The following is a 20,190-nucleotide window of genomic DNA, read 5'->3' on the forward strand; positions in this document are numbered from 1 at the left end:
TTCTCGCTACCTGAACTGTCATGTGACATCACTGTTTATAAATTAGGAAACCATACGTTATTGCAAAAAAAAAAAGCTAGCTGGCACAGTTTAAATAACTGTTGTTTGTTTGTAAATACTTCCTAAAATTGAGAAACAAGTATTTGGGAGAATAAAAAAGCTCTGCTTAACAGCACTGATGAATTGCACAAGTAGAAATGCTCATGTGAAGTCACCACCGTGTCAATGGGACTTCTTCAGAATGGAAACTAAAATAAGCTTTGTGTTACTGTGATTCCATTCTCTGTTCTAATGTGTGTACTATGAACAAGGGATATTAATCCAAAACAATTTGGGACAAAGGGAAGAGAAATATTTGCAGAGGTGTTACTGAAAGCCTCTGGATAGTGCTGTCTAGTGTATTTACACTTTCTGCTTTGTGCATTGTTTCTTTCCCATTGAGAAGTTTTAGTAATCTGGCAGTTAGGAAATGCAGTCTCTCCAGCTCCTTTTATGTGGTTGCTGGCTCTAGGTCCTCTTAGGCTATTGTTGCAGTTGTTGCAGTGATAAGTGTGTGGAGCAGTACCTAAGCAAACTGAGAACTAGAAATGAAAATCCTGTGGCTCTTAAATTTGCTTTTGTAATTCTGAAACTGCATCTGCATCTCAGTATTTTGCCAGCATATAATGTGGAACCTTTCTGGTTTTAGAAGTGTGATAACAAAAATGTTCTTGGTTCTGGTAGCTGCTTTACTGCAAAATATTTGTTTGGAAAATAGATATTTTTGTGTATTTACGTATTCTGTGTGCTTTTGTGGCCTTTGAAACTAGTAGGAATTATATGCATATGTTTCAGTGGAGTGCCTTGCTTGGAGACTAAAAATAATGGCTTTTTATAATGTTTTGCCTCAGGTAAGTTACTCACCTTGTGCTTTTTATATTCCTGTGGCTCTCTCTTCAGAAGTGCTTACTGTGAACAAATGAATAGTGCCAGGCAGAGATTTACTGGTGGGGGGATGCTGCAGCCTGGCCCCAGTCAGGAGCTCTGCAGGCAGCCCTGCCACCTGACTTGATTGCAGCCAGGCAGGTCTGCCTGCACTTCTGCACCCCATCCCTCCAGTGCAGCTGAATCTGATCCCGACTGCGAGTGGAAAATGATGTGTTTGTGTGGCTGAGGCTCAAGCAATGCTGTGAAGCCGTGGTTTGGAACGCAGTGCATTTGGATGTGTGTGCCTATGGGGAAACTTGAAGTACAGGGAACTCTTTCTTTTCCTTGCCACCTTTTTAAGCTATGAGGAAGTAAGCTTCTGTTAATATTCTGGAATAATATTCAGCTGCAATCCACAAGTCATGCTCTAGATAGTCATTTGTTTTAAAAATAGTTTTAAACATATTTTTGGAGAATGTTCAGAATAGCTATTGCATTACGCAGAATTTCTCCTCCTGTAGTCTGCTGAGAGTACATTTTCCCATCAGAACAGCTTTCCCACTTGTCCTTGGAACATTTCACTTTCATTTTTGAATTGCTTAATTACAAATTATGAGTATTTGATGTAGCCTTAATTGGCCTACTGTTTTCCATAGGAAGATTTGAAAATGCTTTGAAAATATTGGGCTTTATTTAGTCCTGTTTGCTCCTTTCCCTGTCTGGAAAATTTCTTTTATCTGTGGGAGTTCAGAGGAATTTAGAGTACTCAATCACATTCAATGAAAACATCTAATGTTGGAGTCCAGTTTAATTTTTATGTTTTTGTTTGGGATATTTTTAACCGTTACAAACTCTTCAAGTCTGTGGTATGGGTGGGAGAGTAAACAAGATGTCAAGGAACACATTACAACAAAAGGTGCTTCTAGATTCTTTACACTGAATGTAGATCTTCAGTCACTGGGTGACATGCCCAGGCTTTGAGAAACTGGTTAGAGGGGCTTGTGTATTGCTTCCTCTTGGCAGATCCATGCAGTAATATTGATTGCAGCCTTTGGTAGATTCATACAAGGTTATTGATTGATCCTGCATTGAAATGCAGGTTACGCTTACCTACACTTAGAGCAAGTGTCTTAATTAAAAACTGAGGCAGGGAAGAAAGCAGTAAGAGGGTAAAACAGTTGACTCTCATTTGTCTGCAATTCCCAGAAACCAAACAAGCTTTTGTAGTTAATGTGAATTGTTGATTAGACAAAACACTAATAATAATATTGGGTTTTCTTCCCCCTTATTAACAGCTCCTTGCAGTGGAGAACTGGAACAGCACACAGAGAGACGTGGAGTCATCTATAGTCCTTCTTGGCCACTGAACTATCCTCCAGCTGTAAACTGCAGCTGGTACATTCAAGGAGACCGTGGAGACATGATAACCATTAGGTATGGTTTGATATTCTGTATAGATCAAGTATCGCCTTACTGAAGTGAAACAAAATGTGAGTTCTTGCCTGATACACCAGTATGAGGCTGTTTGTTAGAGCTACTGGAGGAAGCTGCAGTTGATGACACTCGAGCGTGATTGCAGATTTGTCACCTCTCTCATTTTAGAAATGTTCCCCTGTGTCTTGTATCTGTGGGCTCCTTCTGACATCCATTATTATATATGCAAGTCACTTGTAATCTTTTAATGTATTTGTCTTCACAATACCTGGTGTGAGGTTTCACCTACCCCTGAGAGATGAGGAGCTGGGAAACAGTGACATATTTGCCCACATTAAATAGTCCCCCTTCTCTTCATTGCTAATAAACAGGAACAGGTGAAGGCTATAAAACCTGAAACAGCCTCAGTGGGATACGTAAAATTCTTAAAGCAAAAATGGCTCTTTCTGTAATATCTTGAAATGGTGCTATGTTTAATTGAGAGTTGAAAATAATCATTGCTTGTTGTTACTTGCTAACCAAAAGACACATGCTTTTCTGCTTATATTTATCTCCAACAGAGTTAAATGATAATTCATATTTACAATAGTGAACAATTTGAACAATGTTTGAACAAGCAGTTCACAATTTCTGATCATTCTCTAAAAATTTTATTCAGAAAAGACTAGAGGGTGGTTTGTTGAGAATGTTTAGGCTGTAATACCAGTATACTGTGAACGTGCCTCATTTTTCTGGGATAATTGTAGTATCCTTCTCAAACCAAGGATTTATTTAAAAAGAAAAAGAGAAAAAAAGCAAACCCAGGAAAGGGGATTTTGTTTGGTTTTTAGTACTGTTGTATTCGACACCATCTGCTCATTCTTTGCTCAGCTGCTTAAAAGGACTGCAAACCTCTTCAACTGCAGATGCTCAGCAATTAAAAACAAATCTGCCACAGATGGAATAATAGGAAGGCTTCACCATCCATAGTTCAAAATAGGAACTACTCATCAAAAGTAAGGAAGTAGATACCTGCCAGCATTTGAGATCCATAAATAGAAACATGCTTTTAAACCCCATTAAATTGTATTGGACTTGGGGAATTTGTTTCAAAGCAGAGATTGTTGTAAACTCTGAGGAAGCATACAAATGAGACACGGGACGTGGCTCTGGAGAATAGTACTGCAATTTGTGCCATGAAAGCGTCTCAGAGCTCCCAGTTAGAATTAGGATTCTCTTCTGCAAGTATGAGCGTGGCAGAGGCTAAAGAAATAAAGTAAGATGTGGAAACTGGTGATAATGCATGTGTACAGTTTAGATGTGTGCATAGCAATATGATTTGAAAGATTTCTTCTCAATGGGTTTGTGTTCTGTTGGTGCCGTATCTTGCCTTCCTATGCAGATGCAAACAGTGGGAGCTATGTGTTTACATCCTAGGTACTAGTATTGTGGTGCTACATTTCTGACTATAAATGTACTTGGAATGACTCACTGCAGTGTATGAAATGCAAAATGTTACAGCATCGGAGGAGTTCTTCAGGAGGTTGTAGCCCTCATAATGCCAAGGACGTAAAAGCAGTAGCTGACTTTTCTAGGCTGGCATGATAGAGGCAAGTGGAGAAAGAGGCTTCAGATACAAACATTTTTTTCCCCCTTAACGATTGGGTACGTTTCTTTTCTAACAGTGTGCAGATAAGGGCATAAAGGAGTACCTTTTTAAATTTTCCTAGGAAAATCAAACACAGTTCTTGTGATAACATCTGGATTTTGAAAGGTTTAAAGCTTCCCCCACCTCCTATGTGCTACGTTACACTGAAAGTATTTCCTTTGATCTTGAGTTCCCATTGACAGTAAGACAGCAATGTTATATAAATGCCATATTTGAGGTGCAGCAGGAGTCATTAAGGGATGAAATTGCAGTTGGGAGTAGTTTTGATTTCTAAAACAATTGCAGTTGGTGGTCATTTTTTATAAACCTGTTATTCAGCAGCTTTCAGTAGAACAGTGCCCAGATCCATGTGTGATGGTGGCTTCTGTGAGCATGTCCTTTAGAAACTCTGTGTTAATACCTGCCTTTTGTGTGTGTATTTTCTTTGTATCCTCACATTACCAGGCTTATTGTTTTGCTTTATAGCTTTCTTTTTAGAAATCCTTGGAGGACACTTCACAAGAATGGGAAATAGATGTTCCTTGTGCTTGTACCTCTGTGTTGATTATGCATGTTTTGATACTTTCTTCCAAGTTTGTGTCTGATGGAGTGGTGCTTTGAGATCTGGGAACAAGGGTGTAGTTACTGCTTTCCAAGATCATATTATGTCACTTTGGATTCAACTAATCAGTCTGATAGTTACTGTTTTGCAAGTTGCTTAATTTTTCCTCCCATTTTCTGTGTTTTTATGCCTGTTTTCAAAGCAGACTACATAAAAATCCTGTAAGATCAGATAAAGATGTCATATGCATTAACTGCCTTTGTACTGTCCTTTACAGGCTTTACATGTTTCCTCATATCTGAGAAAAAAATCAAAATCGCTTTTGTTTAGCAGTTGCTGTTACCTGATGCTTGTAATAAACCTGATGTGGGCAGCGTGTAAATGAGGAGAAATTATAGCAATTAATGAGAGTGAAAGTAAAATGTTCTTTGTGTTCAGAATTCAAGATAAGAGTATTGAGAAGTGATCTACTTAGGGATCCATTCAAACCCCCTCTTATTAACAGGGCCAAGGGATCCCCTTCATTGGCTTTCACTTCAGTGATTCACATGGTTGGCTTTGGAAAAGGACGTTTTCAGATACCATCTGAGTTTCAGTTTCTGAGCAAAGCCGAGTCCTGCTCATGTAAAGGCTTACCGGTCTGTAATTGTGTGAAAAATCAAGGGGCCTGCTTCACAGTCTGTGTACCAAACTCTCGGTGTTTCAGAACTTGACATTAATTGCAAAGAGCTCATAATAGCCATTTATTTCATTCAGTTGCATGTGCTCAGCTTTTAAAAACGCTGCCCCCGTGTCTCTTGCCTAAGGTTACACAGCTGATCCTTGGGAGCTGGGAGCAGAATAGAGCTTTCCTGACTTCCAGGTCCTTGTGCTTCAGTGGTTAAGCAGAAGTTTTTAATGAGCCAATTAAGTCATCAGTTGTTCACAGTCTGTACTTGCTGTGAGAGGTTGGCAAATAGAAGTAACTTTTCTTGCTTAATTGGCTGGTCTGTCTTATTTGGGACTGTGCTCTCCTGATCTACCCATAATATTTATTCTGCAATTTTTTAATGAGTCTCAAAGGCCAAATTGGACATCTATTTATTTATTTATTTACTAATTACTTCAATTCAGATTTTACATCTGCTGGGCCTCCAGCAGTTACCTTTTTTTTGTTCCTTTTCCTGATCATCCTTTTCAGCTATTCCTTTTCAGCTATTAAGAGTGCCTTTTTTTTTTCTTTTGCTTTAATCTGCAGTCGCTTGTGGTTAAATTACTGAGCGGGTTGTAGGGAATCCCCTACATTATTTATAGAAGTACTTTTTTTTTTTTGTTCCTAGCTGCTTCTGCTTCTTCCAGTGCAGACAGCCAAATCTTAACTCTGCTAAACATTGGTTTTGCAGGTAGCACTTTTTTTTTTTTCGTATTTTCACAGTGTAAATGAGTATTTATGATAACACTGGTTTAATGAAGTTCTTTCCAGCAACATAAAAATACTTGTCAGTTAACAGGAAGATATCATTGTAGGCTACTGTTGCTTCACTTGAATAATTTTACAGGCAAGATGTGATATCTGGCCAATCCTGTGATTTCCTGTAAGCTACTGGAGTCCTGCTCAGTGTTGCTGGTTCCCGTGTTTCAGTATCATAACCACTGAAAGCAAAATGAGATGATTTTGCCTAATTCTGCAGAATCTTGCAAAAACAGATATGGTGATGCATTTGGCAGTTCAAATTGAGTTGTTCTGATCATCAGAGTTTGAATGATTACAGTGTTCAGTAGACTGTTCTTGTACTTTTATATGAAATGAGGGGATTTGAAAAGGAATTAACTGAAGAAGAGGCATTCCAAAAGCAAGGTAACTGGAGTCAGTGCTGTTGAACAGCATCTTTCAGAAGAGACAAAACTTGCAAAATTTGTTCCAATAATTTTGATCTTTTTTTGATCTCCTTCTCTATTCCTGTGTTGTGGTGGAGATCACAGGTAACAGTGAGACTGCCTAAGGGATAGAGCATTTTAAAGGATGTTCTGTCTGATGTAGTGACGGGTTCTGTACTTTGTTAGTATTGCAGTTCTAAGTGCTCAAAATACCAATGTTTGACTCTTGCAGTACTGTGCCTGAGTGCTCCTCTCCCTGCCCTCTGAACTAGGGCTGTGTTCTCTTGTCTTGGAGAGGAGAAAAAGCCTGGAGGAAAGCTGGGTTCTTTTTCCCTTTATTATTGAGGGCTGAGCTACCAGAGCAGATGGGTGTTGCTTTTATGTGAGGCTTTTGGGTAAAGGGGGATGTTTGCATCCCAAAGAGCATCTTTAGTGTGGCGGGGAAGGCTGAGATTGAGGGGTACGAGGGCTGGACTTTGTACCACTGTGCACTGCAGTTTGCATGGTGGGATGGACCTCGGGATGCATATCCCACTCCTTCAGATACCTGCTTTGCTGTAGGAGTTTAGTGACTGAACTGACCTTTCTGTTGCGTTTCCTCACAAACCCTGTGCCTCCTTGCCCAAGATATTTAAAAATACCGCAGTAAAAATACCACTGACTGGTGCTGTGTGAGATACGTGCTCTCTGCTTCAGTATGACTTGATTCTGTTTCTTCTTTGAATCACAGAAAGTGACATGGTCTTTGGGTACAAAGAACCTGAGACCTCCCTCAGGAACTGTAACTACAGGCTTCACTCAGTATTTCTGCAAAGCCTGTAAGATGTTTGTACAGTCATACAAGCAATAGGAGCACAAGATGTTGTCCCTTATTTCCACTATATACCCTCAATCACTCAGCCATTGGGCTAGTCCTTTTGACAGAAAAAATTTGCATTCCAGTTTCAAAACGTTGAATGAAACAAGTAAATGTCCCCATGCTCCATTTTGTGGATAGCAGGATTAAATTATTCTTCAGAAGACTGTAACAACAGCAGTGCTAGATCTAATTACAAATGATGAAAGAAGCGAAGTAGCAGAGGTTGAACGCACTATTCAGGACTCTCATGGAAAATAAATCAGTGAGCTATTTAATGTCAGATTAGGCTGGCAGAAACTTCTTACACAAAACCTTGTTGTTCTAAATGCATTATAAAATGAAACTCAGTTTTATGTATTTCCATGGGCATGTGTATGTGTGCATATTGTTTTGTATTTCTTTACAAAGGAGTGTTTTTTGTGGTGAGGTTGGTTGATGGCTCATTAAAATATATTGTGCTTTTGGTCATGAGTAAGAGTAACCATCAAGTTAAATGGGGCAAAATTTGCTTCCATTGAAGACAATATAACTTAAAAGGATGCTGGAGTGGAGTGACAATGCCTTAACCCAAGCAAAAGTTGTTCAAAATATGTCTGCTGGTTAGTTTGCATAACATAGAACATAATTGCTTTGACTTTGCTTATAGAAGAAGAAATTTTGTAACTGCTGTGGTATGTATTATATATAAAACTTTACATTAGAACTAGAACATTTGTATTTCAGAGAAACGGTGTTTAGTCAGTGGTGCTTGAAACTGCTAGGCACCTGTGATAGATGCTGTTGTTTTTGAAAAAGCGTTCATTCATACGGATATTCTGAATTGCCCTCTTTTGAAAGCCAAGGCATTTGTGTGAGAAGCTTGTGCATCCCTGAGGGACACCGTGCTTTCAGGAAGGCTGTTAAAGATGAGATACTGCCTCACCAGTCTGTTCTGCCCCATCTCCCCTGTACTCCATTTATTTTGTGGCTAAAACTTGGATTTCTTACCAGAGAAGTGTGGGATTCTGCTCTGAATCTGTTTTAGGTCCACAACTGGCACACAGGAAAACAGGTGATCCTCTAGATGCCTGTGCTTCCGCTTTGGAAGGTGGCACTACAGTTTCTTCCTCTTCCACACCCTTTATAATGACTCCCTCAACCCCCTTTTATTAGCAGTGTACAATACTGTATTCTCAAGGTGCAAGTAGAAGATGGCATTAATTATAAGCTAATGCAGGCCCTCCAGAGGTATCGCTGTCATCAGCAGAGGAGCTGTACACAAGGCGTGTGCGTGTAGCTGCCCTTTCTGTGCTCTTCTCTTGTGGCAATCTTAAAGGTGTGAAATATAATTTACCTTCCCCCTCCCCCCAAAAGAAATGCATTTTAATGTAAGATGCAGACAGCTTATTATATAGGCAAATTCCCTCTTTGTTTGCATGCAGTCTGTGTTGCATAATGACACTGGTGAGTGAGTTATTTACCTAGTAGACAAAAGTAGCTCACTTTCAGCAGCGAGGAAAATGAGCAGCTTTGAGACTTGGCTGGAGTGCTGAGAACTGGGTAGGATAGGAGAACAAATTGTTTAGCTCTGAAGTTGGTCTTGATACATCTAAAATAACTATAGAATTAAGAGATAAAAAGGTTTTCTAAATTATCTTGTTTGTCTTGCATAGGCAGAAGTTTTTGAAGTCATTCTCCTTCCCAGTTCTGAGCTCTCATTCCTTGATTCAGTGACAGCTTTGCTTAAAAATTTTGGTTGTTAGACAGAGGATATTTCTAATATCCAAAAAATCTTGATGACATGAAAATCTTACATACAATCCTCCAAGTAGATTGTAGAAACCCTTGTTGATAGCTGGTGCCAAAATGAGTTACAGAGAGCAAAATCAATGTGGTAGTTCCATAATGTGGTCTCATGTCTCTTGCTTGATGTGGGTGCCCATAGTTTCACTGACGTTTTGTATAGTTCCTTTTCATGCTATGCCTGTCATTAAAAAGTTTTTTGCAGAACACCTGGGAGAGAGATGACTGAATATGAATACTTGAATCTTTTTGTTGTGGCTGTACAATCGTCTAAAAACTTTCTTGCAAAGTATGCTAGTTTCAGAGGCTTGACAAGATCACGTTTGGGAAGCCGTTTGGTGCTGTGGCAATGTTTCTTCTCACTGGGAAGAAACATAGTGGGAGGAAGAGTTAGAAAAGAAGAAGGACATATTTCTAGGTGGATTGTCCTTGCCTGCATAAGGACATATGCTGCTGGACATCTCTTAATTTCATTTTTAACTTAACACTTTCAGTGCTCTCTGCTCATTCTCCTGCTGGTAATTTTTTTCGGGAGAGTTATGAAGCTGATACATTTGTCAGAACCTACAGGTGTGTGTGGGATGGGTCTCCTGCTTAAATGAATTGGCTAGTTCCTGTTGTTGCTGCTCTTTCAAACAACAAGGTGTGGCAGGCATTGACAGCCTTTTGTAAATACACAGTGATATCTAATCTTTCCATTTAACTTATCAAATGATTTGTCTTTTATGTTTGTCAAAAGTCATTTATGGAAAGAGGTCTGTATTTCATAGCAGATTTTCAGCCTTTATGAGACTTCTGTCCAAGTATTTGCATGGACAAACTTCTACCAAGTTAATTTTGTGTAGCTGAGTTATATGAAGGAAGGACAAAATTCATTTCTAAGTGTCCCGATCAATGTACCTTTTCCTAATGAGTGTACAGCTCTGTGCAGTGCTATTGTCATTGCAGATTACTGAATGCAAATGTAATCTGTTTCATCAGACTGAACAAATATTCTGTATGGTACCCGAGCTACAGGTTGGGGAGAATTATCTGGTTGTGTTTCAGTGTTCTGCAAACATTTGGGGCACCTCTTTGCACTAGGTAAGCTACTATTGAATAATCACTGGGCTTGGGTCAGCACAGTTTGGCAGTTTGACTGTGAAAGGTTACAGGCTTGTTTGCTCTGTGTTTGCATTCTCAGAAAACGACTATTTTAGTCTTCAAATTAAAAAATAATAGCGTTAGATTTTAGGTTCTGTTTCCAGCCCTTGCATCCTCTTCTTGCCCTCTCCTTGCCTGTCCATACCTTGAAGAGCTGATTTTTGTCTTGTATTTCTCCTTTTAGGATTCTTTTTAGTGCACCTTTTTCCTCTTTTCCCAAGACAGTGTTTCCCCCTCTAATCTCATAGTTTCATAGCTCCTAAGATTGGAACAGACTACTGAAGTTAATCTACCTTCTGTATAATCTATTCTGGATCTTGCTTTTACTCATATCTGTAAGTTTGAGGAAGGAGTTTTTTTTTTAAGGGCTCTGACTGAAAAGAGGAATCATCCTTGCAGCTTTTGTAGCTACTTGGCGTGATGTTTGTGCCTGTGAGATGGGTGCTTTTCTGAACTGGGGCAATTTGAGTGCTCTGTTTATACGTACTCAACATACTGTAGGTGTTTCATTATCTTTGAATGTGATCTCTTTATGTCAGCACTGCATGGTGCAGAATGTCAACTGTTACAGCCTCTTCTCACTGTTTGGCTTTGTTCCAGATATATGTCCTCTTTGTAACTTGTGTTTTCTTTTGTTACTAACAGCTTCAAGAACTTTGATTTGGAAGACTCTCACAAGTGTGCAGTAGACTGGTTGATGATTGGCCCCTCTTCCAAAAGGGAGGAGTACAAAGTGTGTGGATCTTCCATACCTCCATCTTTCATCTCTGCAAGGGATCACGTTTGGATATTTTTTCACTCAGATGCATCAAGCTCAGGACAGGCTCAGGGATTTCGCCTTTCTTATATTAGAGGTAAAACCTTACAGTTTTGTTGGTTTCACTTATACTCTCCCTGGCAAAACTTGAAGACGATATTATAGAGCAGCTGAGGGAACTGGAGTTGTTTAGCCTGGAGAAAAAGAGGCTGAAAGGAGATGGAATCGCTCTCTGCCTGAAGGGAGGTTGTAGTGAGGTGGGAGTTGGTCTCTCCTCCCAATTAACAAGTGATAGGACAAGAGGAAATGGCCTCAGGTTGCACCAGGGGAGGCTTAGACTGGAGATTGGGAAAAACCTCTTCACCAAAAGGGTTGTGAAATGTTGGAACAGGCTACCCAGGGAGGTGATGGAATCACCTGGAGGTATTTAAAAGCTGTGTTGATGTGGTGCTCAGGGCCATGGTTTAGTAGTGGAGGTGTCAGTGCTGGGTTAACAGTTGGACTTTATGATCTCCAAGGTCTTTTCCAGCCTAAACCATTCTACGATTCTATGTTGTTTTTTTTAGTGTTGACCAGAGTCTTGGGCAGTTCATGGTGACTGTAAGGTGTTAGCTTAGTAACGCCAATACTGTTTCCACTTGGCTTTTTAACAGTATTCCTGACATATGTTGGCCTGACTGGTTGACTTCTGACATACAGGGTAGTAGACATTAAAAACTGACATCAGATGGTTCCAAAATTTTAGATGCTGACTTTTTTTCTCCTTGCCATGTTTCACAGGGAAGATAGGTCAGGCTGAATGCCAGTCAGATGAATTCCGTTGTGCAAATGGAAAGTGTATTCCCAGTACTTGGAAATGTAATTCCATGGATGAGTGTGGTGATAACTCGGATGAGAGAAACTGCACTGTGCCTCCAACAGAGCCTCCGTCCAGTATCTGTCCTTCAGGAATGTTCCAGTGCAGTGCAGCCCACTCCACCAAGTGCTTGATGAATGAGCTGAGATGTAATTCAGTTAAGGAATGCAGTGATGGTTCGGATGAAGAGAATTGTCCCGATCTTTCCTGTGGCAAAAGGCTGGGTAATTTTTATGGATCTTTTGCTTCCCCAGACTTATTCCGTGCTGATCACAGCAGGTCAGACCTCCGCTGCACCTGGTACGTGGACACACAAGATAACCGCCATGTTCTGTTGCAGCTGGATCTGCAGCTGGGCTACAATGACTATGTAAAGGTGTACGATGGCATTGGAGAGAGGGGGGATAAACTAATGCAAACCTTTTCGTACCACAACAACAGGCATTCGGTGAGTGTGGAGTCGTCAAAGGGCCAGCTCACTGTCTCCTACCATGCCCGCTCCAAGAGCACTGGCCACGGGTTCAATGCAACCTATCAGGTGAAAGGCTATTGCCTCCCTTGGGAACATCCTTGTGGGAGCGACGAGGAGTGTTTCACAGATAAGCAGCACTGTGATGGCTGGTGGCACTGCCCTAATGGTAAGGACGAGGAGAACTGTCCCGCTTGCCAGAAGAATGAATACCCCTGTGAGGGAAACAGTGGGCTTTGTTACTCCATACTTGACCGCTGCAATAACCAAAAGAACTGCCCAGATGGCTCGGATGAAAAAAACTGCTTTACTTGCCAGCCAGGGAACTTCCATTGTGGTACAAATCTGTGCATCTTTGAGACTTGGCGCTGCGACGGCCAAGAAGACTGCCAGGATGGGAGTGATGAACATAACTGCCTGGTGATCGTTCCCAGGAAGGTCATCACAGCTGCTCTGATCGGCAGTCTTGTCTGTGGCCTGCTGCTGGTGATAGCACTGGGCTGTGCATTTAAATTGTACTCTCTGAGGACCAGGGAATACAGGTAAGCATCTTGCTTTTATGATACTTTAATAGTTGTGCTGTTTGGTTGGGGAGTTTTACGCTTTTTGTTTAAGGGGGGAAAAAAGTCAATTGTTCACCAGAGAATTTGCAGAATACTGTGAAACCAATCCAAGGGATTGATGACAATTAAATAGCAGTCACTGCATTAGGCTTAAATAAGAGTATTGAATATTTTCAGAAGTAGTGAGGGGAATGTCATCTCTTCTGTGATCTATGAGAAATACACATTTCTTGTGCAGCCTGACAGAACCTGTATCTGACTTAACTCAAAACTGTTTTGAGCAGTTTCGTCTCCCACCTCCTCCTCCTGTGAGAAATCCCTTGCACTGCCAAAAGCTGAATGCTGAACTGTTCCAGTGAAGTCTTTGCTGAATCTGAACTGAGTAACTCTCCTCCTCAAATACTGTAGTTCTTAGTTCTACTAAAAGCCATGTCCTGCAGTGGTGGGGCCTGTTCTGAGCAGGAGGTTTTTACCTCCAGTCTCCCATGGGTGTGAGCTCTGCCCCTTTACCCACCATGTATGCCTTGATCTCTGGATAGTGCGTGTGTGTTTCCATGTCTGTGTTTGTGCAAGTGTGGGTCTGCCCTTTGGGAGGGAGTCATAAAAGACTTACGAAGCCCACCTCTTGTCACATGCACCAGCTCTGTGCTGTGCAGCTGACGCTGTTCCTGTTTTCAGCACAGTGTGCTTTACATTCTCTCCTAATCAAATCTGCATGATTAAGGAGCTGGAAACTGTCTGCTTTGCTATGTTGGGAACCTCGGTGCCTCGATCCTGGCAGGACAGCCAAAGCTTTCTGCAGCTGCAAGCTGACCCTATTGTGTGATTGTTTCCAGTTTTAATGTTGTATTTTCTGAAAATAACCTTTGGGCTCTTGCTGAACAAGTCACCACTGTTACTGACATAAGCTGGCCTCCTGAAAAACTTCAGTTGCCACAGCATCCAATCTGAGGCTGCACTGAAGAGTTTGCTGGTTTGATTCACTCTTATTCCTTTATTTTAACACCCTGGGCCTAGCTGAAGGTTGGTGTTTTGGACGGTAGTGTGAAACCCTCTGCAGCGCTTTTGGACATAGCATGAGGGAGGCAGGACAAACCTGACTGCTACTTCTCTGCCATATTTTCCCTCTGGTTCTGTTTCTAGAGCATTTGAGACCCAGATGACGCGGCTGGAGGCAGAGTTTGTGCGGCGGGAAGCTCCACCTTCCTACGGGCAGCTGATTGCACAAGGACTTATCCCCCCAGTTGAAGACTTCCCCGTGTACAACGCATCACAAGTATGGAGACATGAGTGCCAGTAAACCTATCGGCAGCCAGACCACTATAAATTAGGCAGAATCAATTTGGGACTGTATTCTTTCAGTAGCTGTGCTAATTGTGTGGAAGTCCTATAAGAATGTTTCTGTTTTAAATGGAGCTGAAGAACCACAGTAACGCATCTTGGCCCTGTGGGCAGTTTTGAACACATTAACTGTGTTTGCTAGGAAACAGCAGTGAGATAAGCACATGCAGTGTTGCTGTACATCAAGATAGAATGAACCAGAGACAGAGAGAAAGGTCAGAAAATAAAGAGAAAAAAGACTTTTCAGACCGAAAGTGTAAATGTACCTGAGGCAATAAGAAAGTGAGGTCTCTAGCAGTATTTTTTTGTAATTCTGGGATTATTTTCCATTTACAAATACATTACACCAGGAAGCAATTAAATCATTCTTCTGTTTCATTGCCGAGTCCCCAGAAATCTCCTGTGTCTTGTTGAAAGTATCTGACTGTGATACAGTTCTTAGTGTGATAAAGCACTTGTAGTTTGTTAGTTGAGTAGAGGAGGAATTTGCCGTGGCTCTTTTTCTCTGCTGTTGTCATCAGCTTGTGAGGATCTTCTGCTATGGCTCATGATAGAGGGAGTGCTCAGTGGTCAGTAGCCTGGTTCTTTAGGGGTGGTGTGATGGTGTGAGTGGAGCATCTTCCTGGGCAGACAAGCAGAGCCGAAACTCACAAAGGAAACACTCTAAGGGAGAGCCTTTTGGTTCAGGCAGAGATGACTTTTCTTAAACAGTTCATTAGAAAATATGGATTTAACAAGGAAGTGTAGGGATCAAGTGTGATAATTCTGGTAAAGTGGAGATAGTAATGGAAAGAACAGGGTTTGGGAGAAGTCTTGTGTGTGAAATCCTGGTCTGTTCTGTCTGTGTTACAGGCTTCTGTGCTGCAGAACATTCGAACAGCCATGAGGAGGCAGATGAGACGACACTCGTCGCGACGCAGCTCGTCTCGGCGGCGCCTGGGCCGGCTCTGGAACAGACTCTTCCACAGGCCTCGGGTGAGAGGGCAGATCCCACTCCTGACCCCGGCCCGCACTTCACAGACTACGCTGGGTGATGGAATCATCAACCGTGGTGTTGGGACTGTTGGGAGTCCTCCACCTTCCCCCGAAGGACCTAGTTCAGAGGTAGCTGCCCGTGGCCAAGGCAGGTGCCTGCAAGAAGCTGGATGCAGCAGCTTGCAGCCAGAGACTGAGGTCACAGAGCCATCACCTTCGAATGTCTTACCGAATACTTGCACAGCAGCACACGCAGAGCCTGAGGCTGGACATGCTGCTAAACCTCTCAGTGCTGAGACCTCTGGCAGTGATCTTAAGCAGGTCAGTAAAGTGGATTCAGGAAAGGCTTTCAGAGATCCTTTATCTGAAAGCGTTACAGAAGCGATCCACGGAGGGTCAGCGTCCAGGAGGACTGTCCCAGAGGACAGTGGTTTGAGTCGAAGTCACCCTCTGAGTGAAGAGCCGTGTCGGTTACCCCTGAAGAAGTGGGAGTGTGCTTACGCAGACGGGCCTGCGCGGGGCCCCGGCCAGGCGGCCGGACACAGCTGCCGCCACAGCTCCTACGGGCAGGAGCCTCTGGGCATCCCTGCGGCCTGTTGCCATCCCGTGGAAGTGCCAATGTTAGAGTCCTCTACTCCGCTCTCTGAAATCAATACCAGTGATGACGAATCTTTACTTGTTTGCTAATAAAAACTTTTGATTTGGCCCTGTAAATTTTGTTACTTCATTGTTTATATGACAGTGCACTTTGATGATAGGTGGTATGTCAGTGCTCTCAACTTTGTCTCTTAAAACCAGTGTGCTTTAATCCCCCAGGGAATACAGTACAAGACTAAATAGGACAAGTTTTTGTCTTGGTTGCTATTCCTGGAACTCCAGTGGGGCAGAAGTAGGCCAGTATGTGATATCAGGGGCTAGGAGTGCAAGAATGTGCCACTGCAGTTTGGAGGCATCTCCATCCTCTGGTATTTCTTCTGTGCATTTGCTCACTCTGCATTCAGGGAATTAGTGTTTCTTTGCTTTTCAAGTGGTCTTACTGAAACTGGAGAGAACTCTGTTGGAACCTGGGGCAGGCGCCAGTCATTGTAACTTGGAGTACTAAGCTAGAAATAGCATTGTTGTCTTTTTAGACATAATTTAAATAGAATGTCGTAATTTTAATTACAAATACTTAGAAGCACATAAAATCCTCTGTAGCTTCCTGTTTATAGAAATTGTTCACTTCCTTTGGTGACTTCTGAAGTGTTTTGATGGCCGTACGTCCCTTGAAGCCTTCACTCAAACCAAAGTTTCTGTATGGATACGCAGAATGACACCAGGTGTCTTGCCTGCCTCAGCTTTGTGAGAAGAGGTTGGCAGCACTCCCTGGAAGCAGAGTGCATTGAACTCTAGTTGCAGCAATATTTCTTTTTTTGTGTTGCCATATGTTACATTCTCTTCACAGTGATGTTGTGAAGGTTGAAGAATTCTTTGCTTTCTCCCTGCCCTCTTTTTGCCCTCTTCCCTTCTGTTTTCAGGGACTTTTGTGATTATACCACTTTGAGTGTGCCCTGAAGGATACTGAGGCTTCACAACTACCATTGGCTGCAGTAGGAAGCGCTTGGGAACTGTCAGGATTTTATTTTATTTTGAAATAAAATCTGCCTCATAAATTTGCTTGTAAATCTACTGCCTAGGTGCAGATGCATAAATCAGGTCTTTTTAATTTCTACTGTTAGAGGATGCTATTTTGTTTGCTTTTTGTCTTCCATGAACTGAAAGAGATTGGTGCCATTTTTAAAGCTGTCGTGATGTGGATTGTATAACACTTAAATGTAAACTGGTGCCTTTTTGGTTTTTAGAGTGTAAGTAAAAGCAAGCAAGTTACTTACCTGGAAGAAGGGTGATATTGCTTAACCAGGAGTGACTTGGTGCAGGATGACAGAATGTTACTGTGTGAAAGCTTGGCCCTGTTGTGGTGATTGGGGCATTATTGGGGCTCCCCTGTGTCCTACAAGAGCTCTGCTTCAAGAATCCCCCCAACAACGTGACAAACCAAACCACTTTATGTAGGAATTAACAAGGAAGTTGATGCTGCTGCTCTTCAAATACTTGAGTTCTCTGAAGCCTGTTTATTGCTCATAGGAATTCAAGTTGCCCCAAGTTGTTAACTGAATATTAGCTGAACTTGTAAAATTGAGGTGGACTTCGGTGTCTGTGGACCTGACCTCTGCTGTCACAGGACCCTTCTGCCTGTAAAGGCTATAACAGGCTTTCCCATTGAACAGTAAAGTTCACATCAAAGGGTCAAAGATGTTTTTCCTTTAAATGGGCTACATTTTGCCCTGTGTCTTTTACCAGGACTCCCTTTGGGAGTGCCTTAAAAAGAACAAGGCTTTGACTTTACCAAAATGTAACATGGAAAAATTAAATCAAAGTTGTTTTTTTCCTCTTCGGTTGCAAGTTGGTTTCATACTGTGCATTCCGGAGGCTGAGGATTCAAATTCCTTAAGGGCATTAATAGCAGAAAGGGCTTGTGGCAAAATGCAGAACAAGTAAGAGTCAGTTACATAAAATAAATACTGCTCACTCAGTTTTTCCAAGTGCTTGTGTGATCAGAACTCCTTTCATCAAGGGAAAGGTAATTTTGAAAGAGATTTTGCTTTCAAAGCACTTGCAAACATTTTAAGTACATTCCATCTTTGCAAAGCCATGTACTGTAGTCATTACACTGCCAGGGCTGTTTGCATCTAAGGATACAAGTTTTAGTGTCTTTTTTTGGTTGTTGTTTTTTGGATGTTTTGGGTTTTTTTGTCTAAAGGTAATTTAAAATACATACACTTGTATGTAAAGTAGTTAATTACAATTGGGAGGAAGATTGTATTTCAAGGTTCATATTATGCAGCTATGCAGGACCTTAGAAATAAGTGTACATTAAATGTATTTCTATAATAAAATAATGTTGACCATACTATGCCTTAAGCTATCACCACTGTAAGGCTCTTCCAGTTGAAATCTGCGCTTCAGAATATTGCAATATTTGGGAACAACCCTGAACAGCTAACCCTGTGTATTGTCATGTAATGCCACATCATTTCTTACATACACATATTTTTTGTACTGGGTAACTCGGGGAATTTCATTGAGAAGATTTTATTTTTACAAACTTAAAATCCAGGTTAATGAAAATGTGATGCTTGAATTGTCCAGGCATGTTCACAGCCCTCACTACTGGAATTTCTAGCCTTGCATCAATGAGACCCCCAAACCTGGTACTCTTTGTAAGCACCTGACTTGTATTCTGCAAGGCAGTATTCTCATAGCTCCCATAGCTCATTCCTTGTGGGAAAGAGCGACAAATTTGCTGTTAATTTTGCAGAAGAAATCTCTGTCTGTGCTGTCAGCACAAACAAGTGCGTTGCAGTGTCTTGGAATGTCAATGCCTGAAGAAACCACACAGTCTGCCTTGGTGCGTGTTTGCCCTTCCTCCAGCTCTTGTCAGCGGTAAGCAGTGAATCAGCCGCCCCCAAAGACACTCTTCTGCTTCGTGTGAGCTGCCTCCTTTTATGCAGAACTTCTGAAAATGAAAAACAACAACAAAAAAGGTAAAACCCTGCTGCTGTGCCAGACGCGTGAACAGGAAGATCTCATTGTTCCATTTCTTTGCTCAGTGGAAAATATCACACTTCAATGCCTACACAAGTTAGTCAGCTAATAAGCTTGTTAATTTTGTTACCATTTTAACAACACTTTTATGAACTCTTCAAAAGTTTTTGTAGACAGGGAACAAAGTAAGATAGCTGCTTTTTGATGTTTTGATTTATTTAAGACACAAAACTTCCCTGTGGAAGCAGCCAACAGAACCCTCCCTAAAAGAAATTTCTCTTGAGTAGAGAACACCTACACTGGCATAAGAAAAATGGAAGCTCATAGGCTGGATTAAGTGAGAAGCTGGGCCCCAGTATTTTTTTCTCTTATTGAAGCATGGGTAATGTTTCTGTTTGAAATTCTGTCACCTTCCCATTTGTGTATGACTCTGCAACATCCCTTAAATGTACTTGTTTTCTTTTTCTGCTCTTGCCTTGGATTGATTTTTTTAATTTACATGTGTATATTCATTTGGAGCTAACATTTTACCATAACAAGTGTTCAGGTATATGGTTCAGGTATGGCATCATGGTTGCCAGTGTCTGCTGGTTCCTGGACAATGATATTAAGCAGGTAAGATGCTGGGCATCATTGTACTTTGCTCTTGCTTTGGACCTCTGAATTTTTAATAAAATTTCATGTGCCCAGAGACTGTGGGTTTCTGACTGTCACTCCAAGATCCAGGGTGCCCAAATGGAACTCCCACAGCCTTTGTTTGGCTCTGACTCTGCATATGCCAACCTATGGCTCAGTGTGTTGACACGAATATGAACAAAGGGACTGGGTTGATTTTTTTTGTTTGAGTGCTTTTGGGGTTTTTTTTAACCTGCTTTCTGGGAGAGGCAGCTGTGGGAGTACGTGACTTTAGGTAGTACATGTAAAATCTTGCCACTAACAAGTCACTGTTGTATACAGCTGCCTTTAGAATACATGCATGGATATACCTCAAATGACGAAAAGAAACCTCAAGTGTGTGGCTCTTTAGGTGGTTAGGAAAAATGTAATAATTTCTGAAGCCCAGCCTCTCATTCCCATGGCTGAGGGCAATGCTTGACTTGCTCATGCTTCCCCTCCCCTTTCTGTGCTTTGGAGGGCACTGCTGGCTCCAGCCTGCTGTTTTCAATAAAGAGGAGGCTGAGTGATTTTGTGTTGACAGACATTTACTCTACAGACTCAGAAATCTTTATCTGTATTGAAGAGAATTGGACAGACTTTATGGTCATCTAGATTTATCCACAGCCATGAAGGATGGGAGGACACAGCTTGATGCAGAGGGATAATGCCTCCTAACCTAGTAGAGTGTTTGCTTTGCTCCTCATGAAGTGCCGATTCAGCTGCAGTGGTAGTGGCACAAGCAGCAGTACTACAAACTATCCTGATGTGAGGCTGAAATGAAAATAACCCATAAAATGGAGATAGAGTAATAAATGAT

At 41.6% G+C, this 20,190-nt stretch overlaps 1 protein-coding gene across 2 annotated transcripts in view; it reads left to right on the forward strand.

The window, feature by feature from the left end:
• The window catches only part of LRP3 (LDL receptor related protein 3), a 28,295-nt gene extending 8,896 nt beyond the window's left edge, over positions 1–19,399 (forward strand). The window contains exons 3-8 of one of the 2 annotated variants that reach the window (XM_062007591.1): positions 2,202–2,340; positions 10,816–11,024; positions 11,708–12,083; positions 12,225–12,794; positions 13,959–14,091; positions 15,009–19,399. In XM_062007591.1, coding sequence (XP_061863575.1) covers positions 2,202–2,340; positions 10,816–11,024; positions 11,708–12,083; positions 12,225–12,794; positions 13,959–14,091; positions 15,009–15,818 — 2,237 coding nt within the window. In that variant the 3' untranslated portion in view covers positions 15,819–19,399. Of the gene's footprint in view, positions 1–2,201; positions 2,341–10,815; positions 11,025–11,707; positions 12,795–13,958; positions 14,092–15,008 lie in introns of both variants that reach the window. The other variant, XM_062007590.1, reaches the window with a different exon arrangement.
• The last annotated feature ends 791 nt before the right edge of the window (positions 19,400–20,190 follow it).

This window comes from Colius striatus, chromosome 14 (assembly GCF_028858725.1).
Source record: "Colius striatus isolate bColStr4 chromosome 14, bColStr4.1.hap1, whole genome shotgun sequence".
Taxonomy (NCBI): domain Eukaryota; kingdom Metazoa; phylum Chordata; class Aves; order Coliiformes; family Coliidae; genus Colius; species Colius striatus.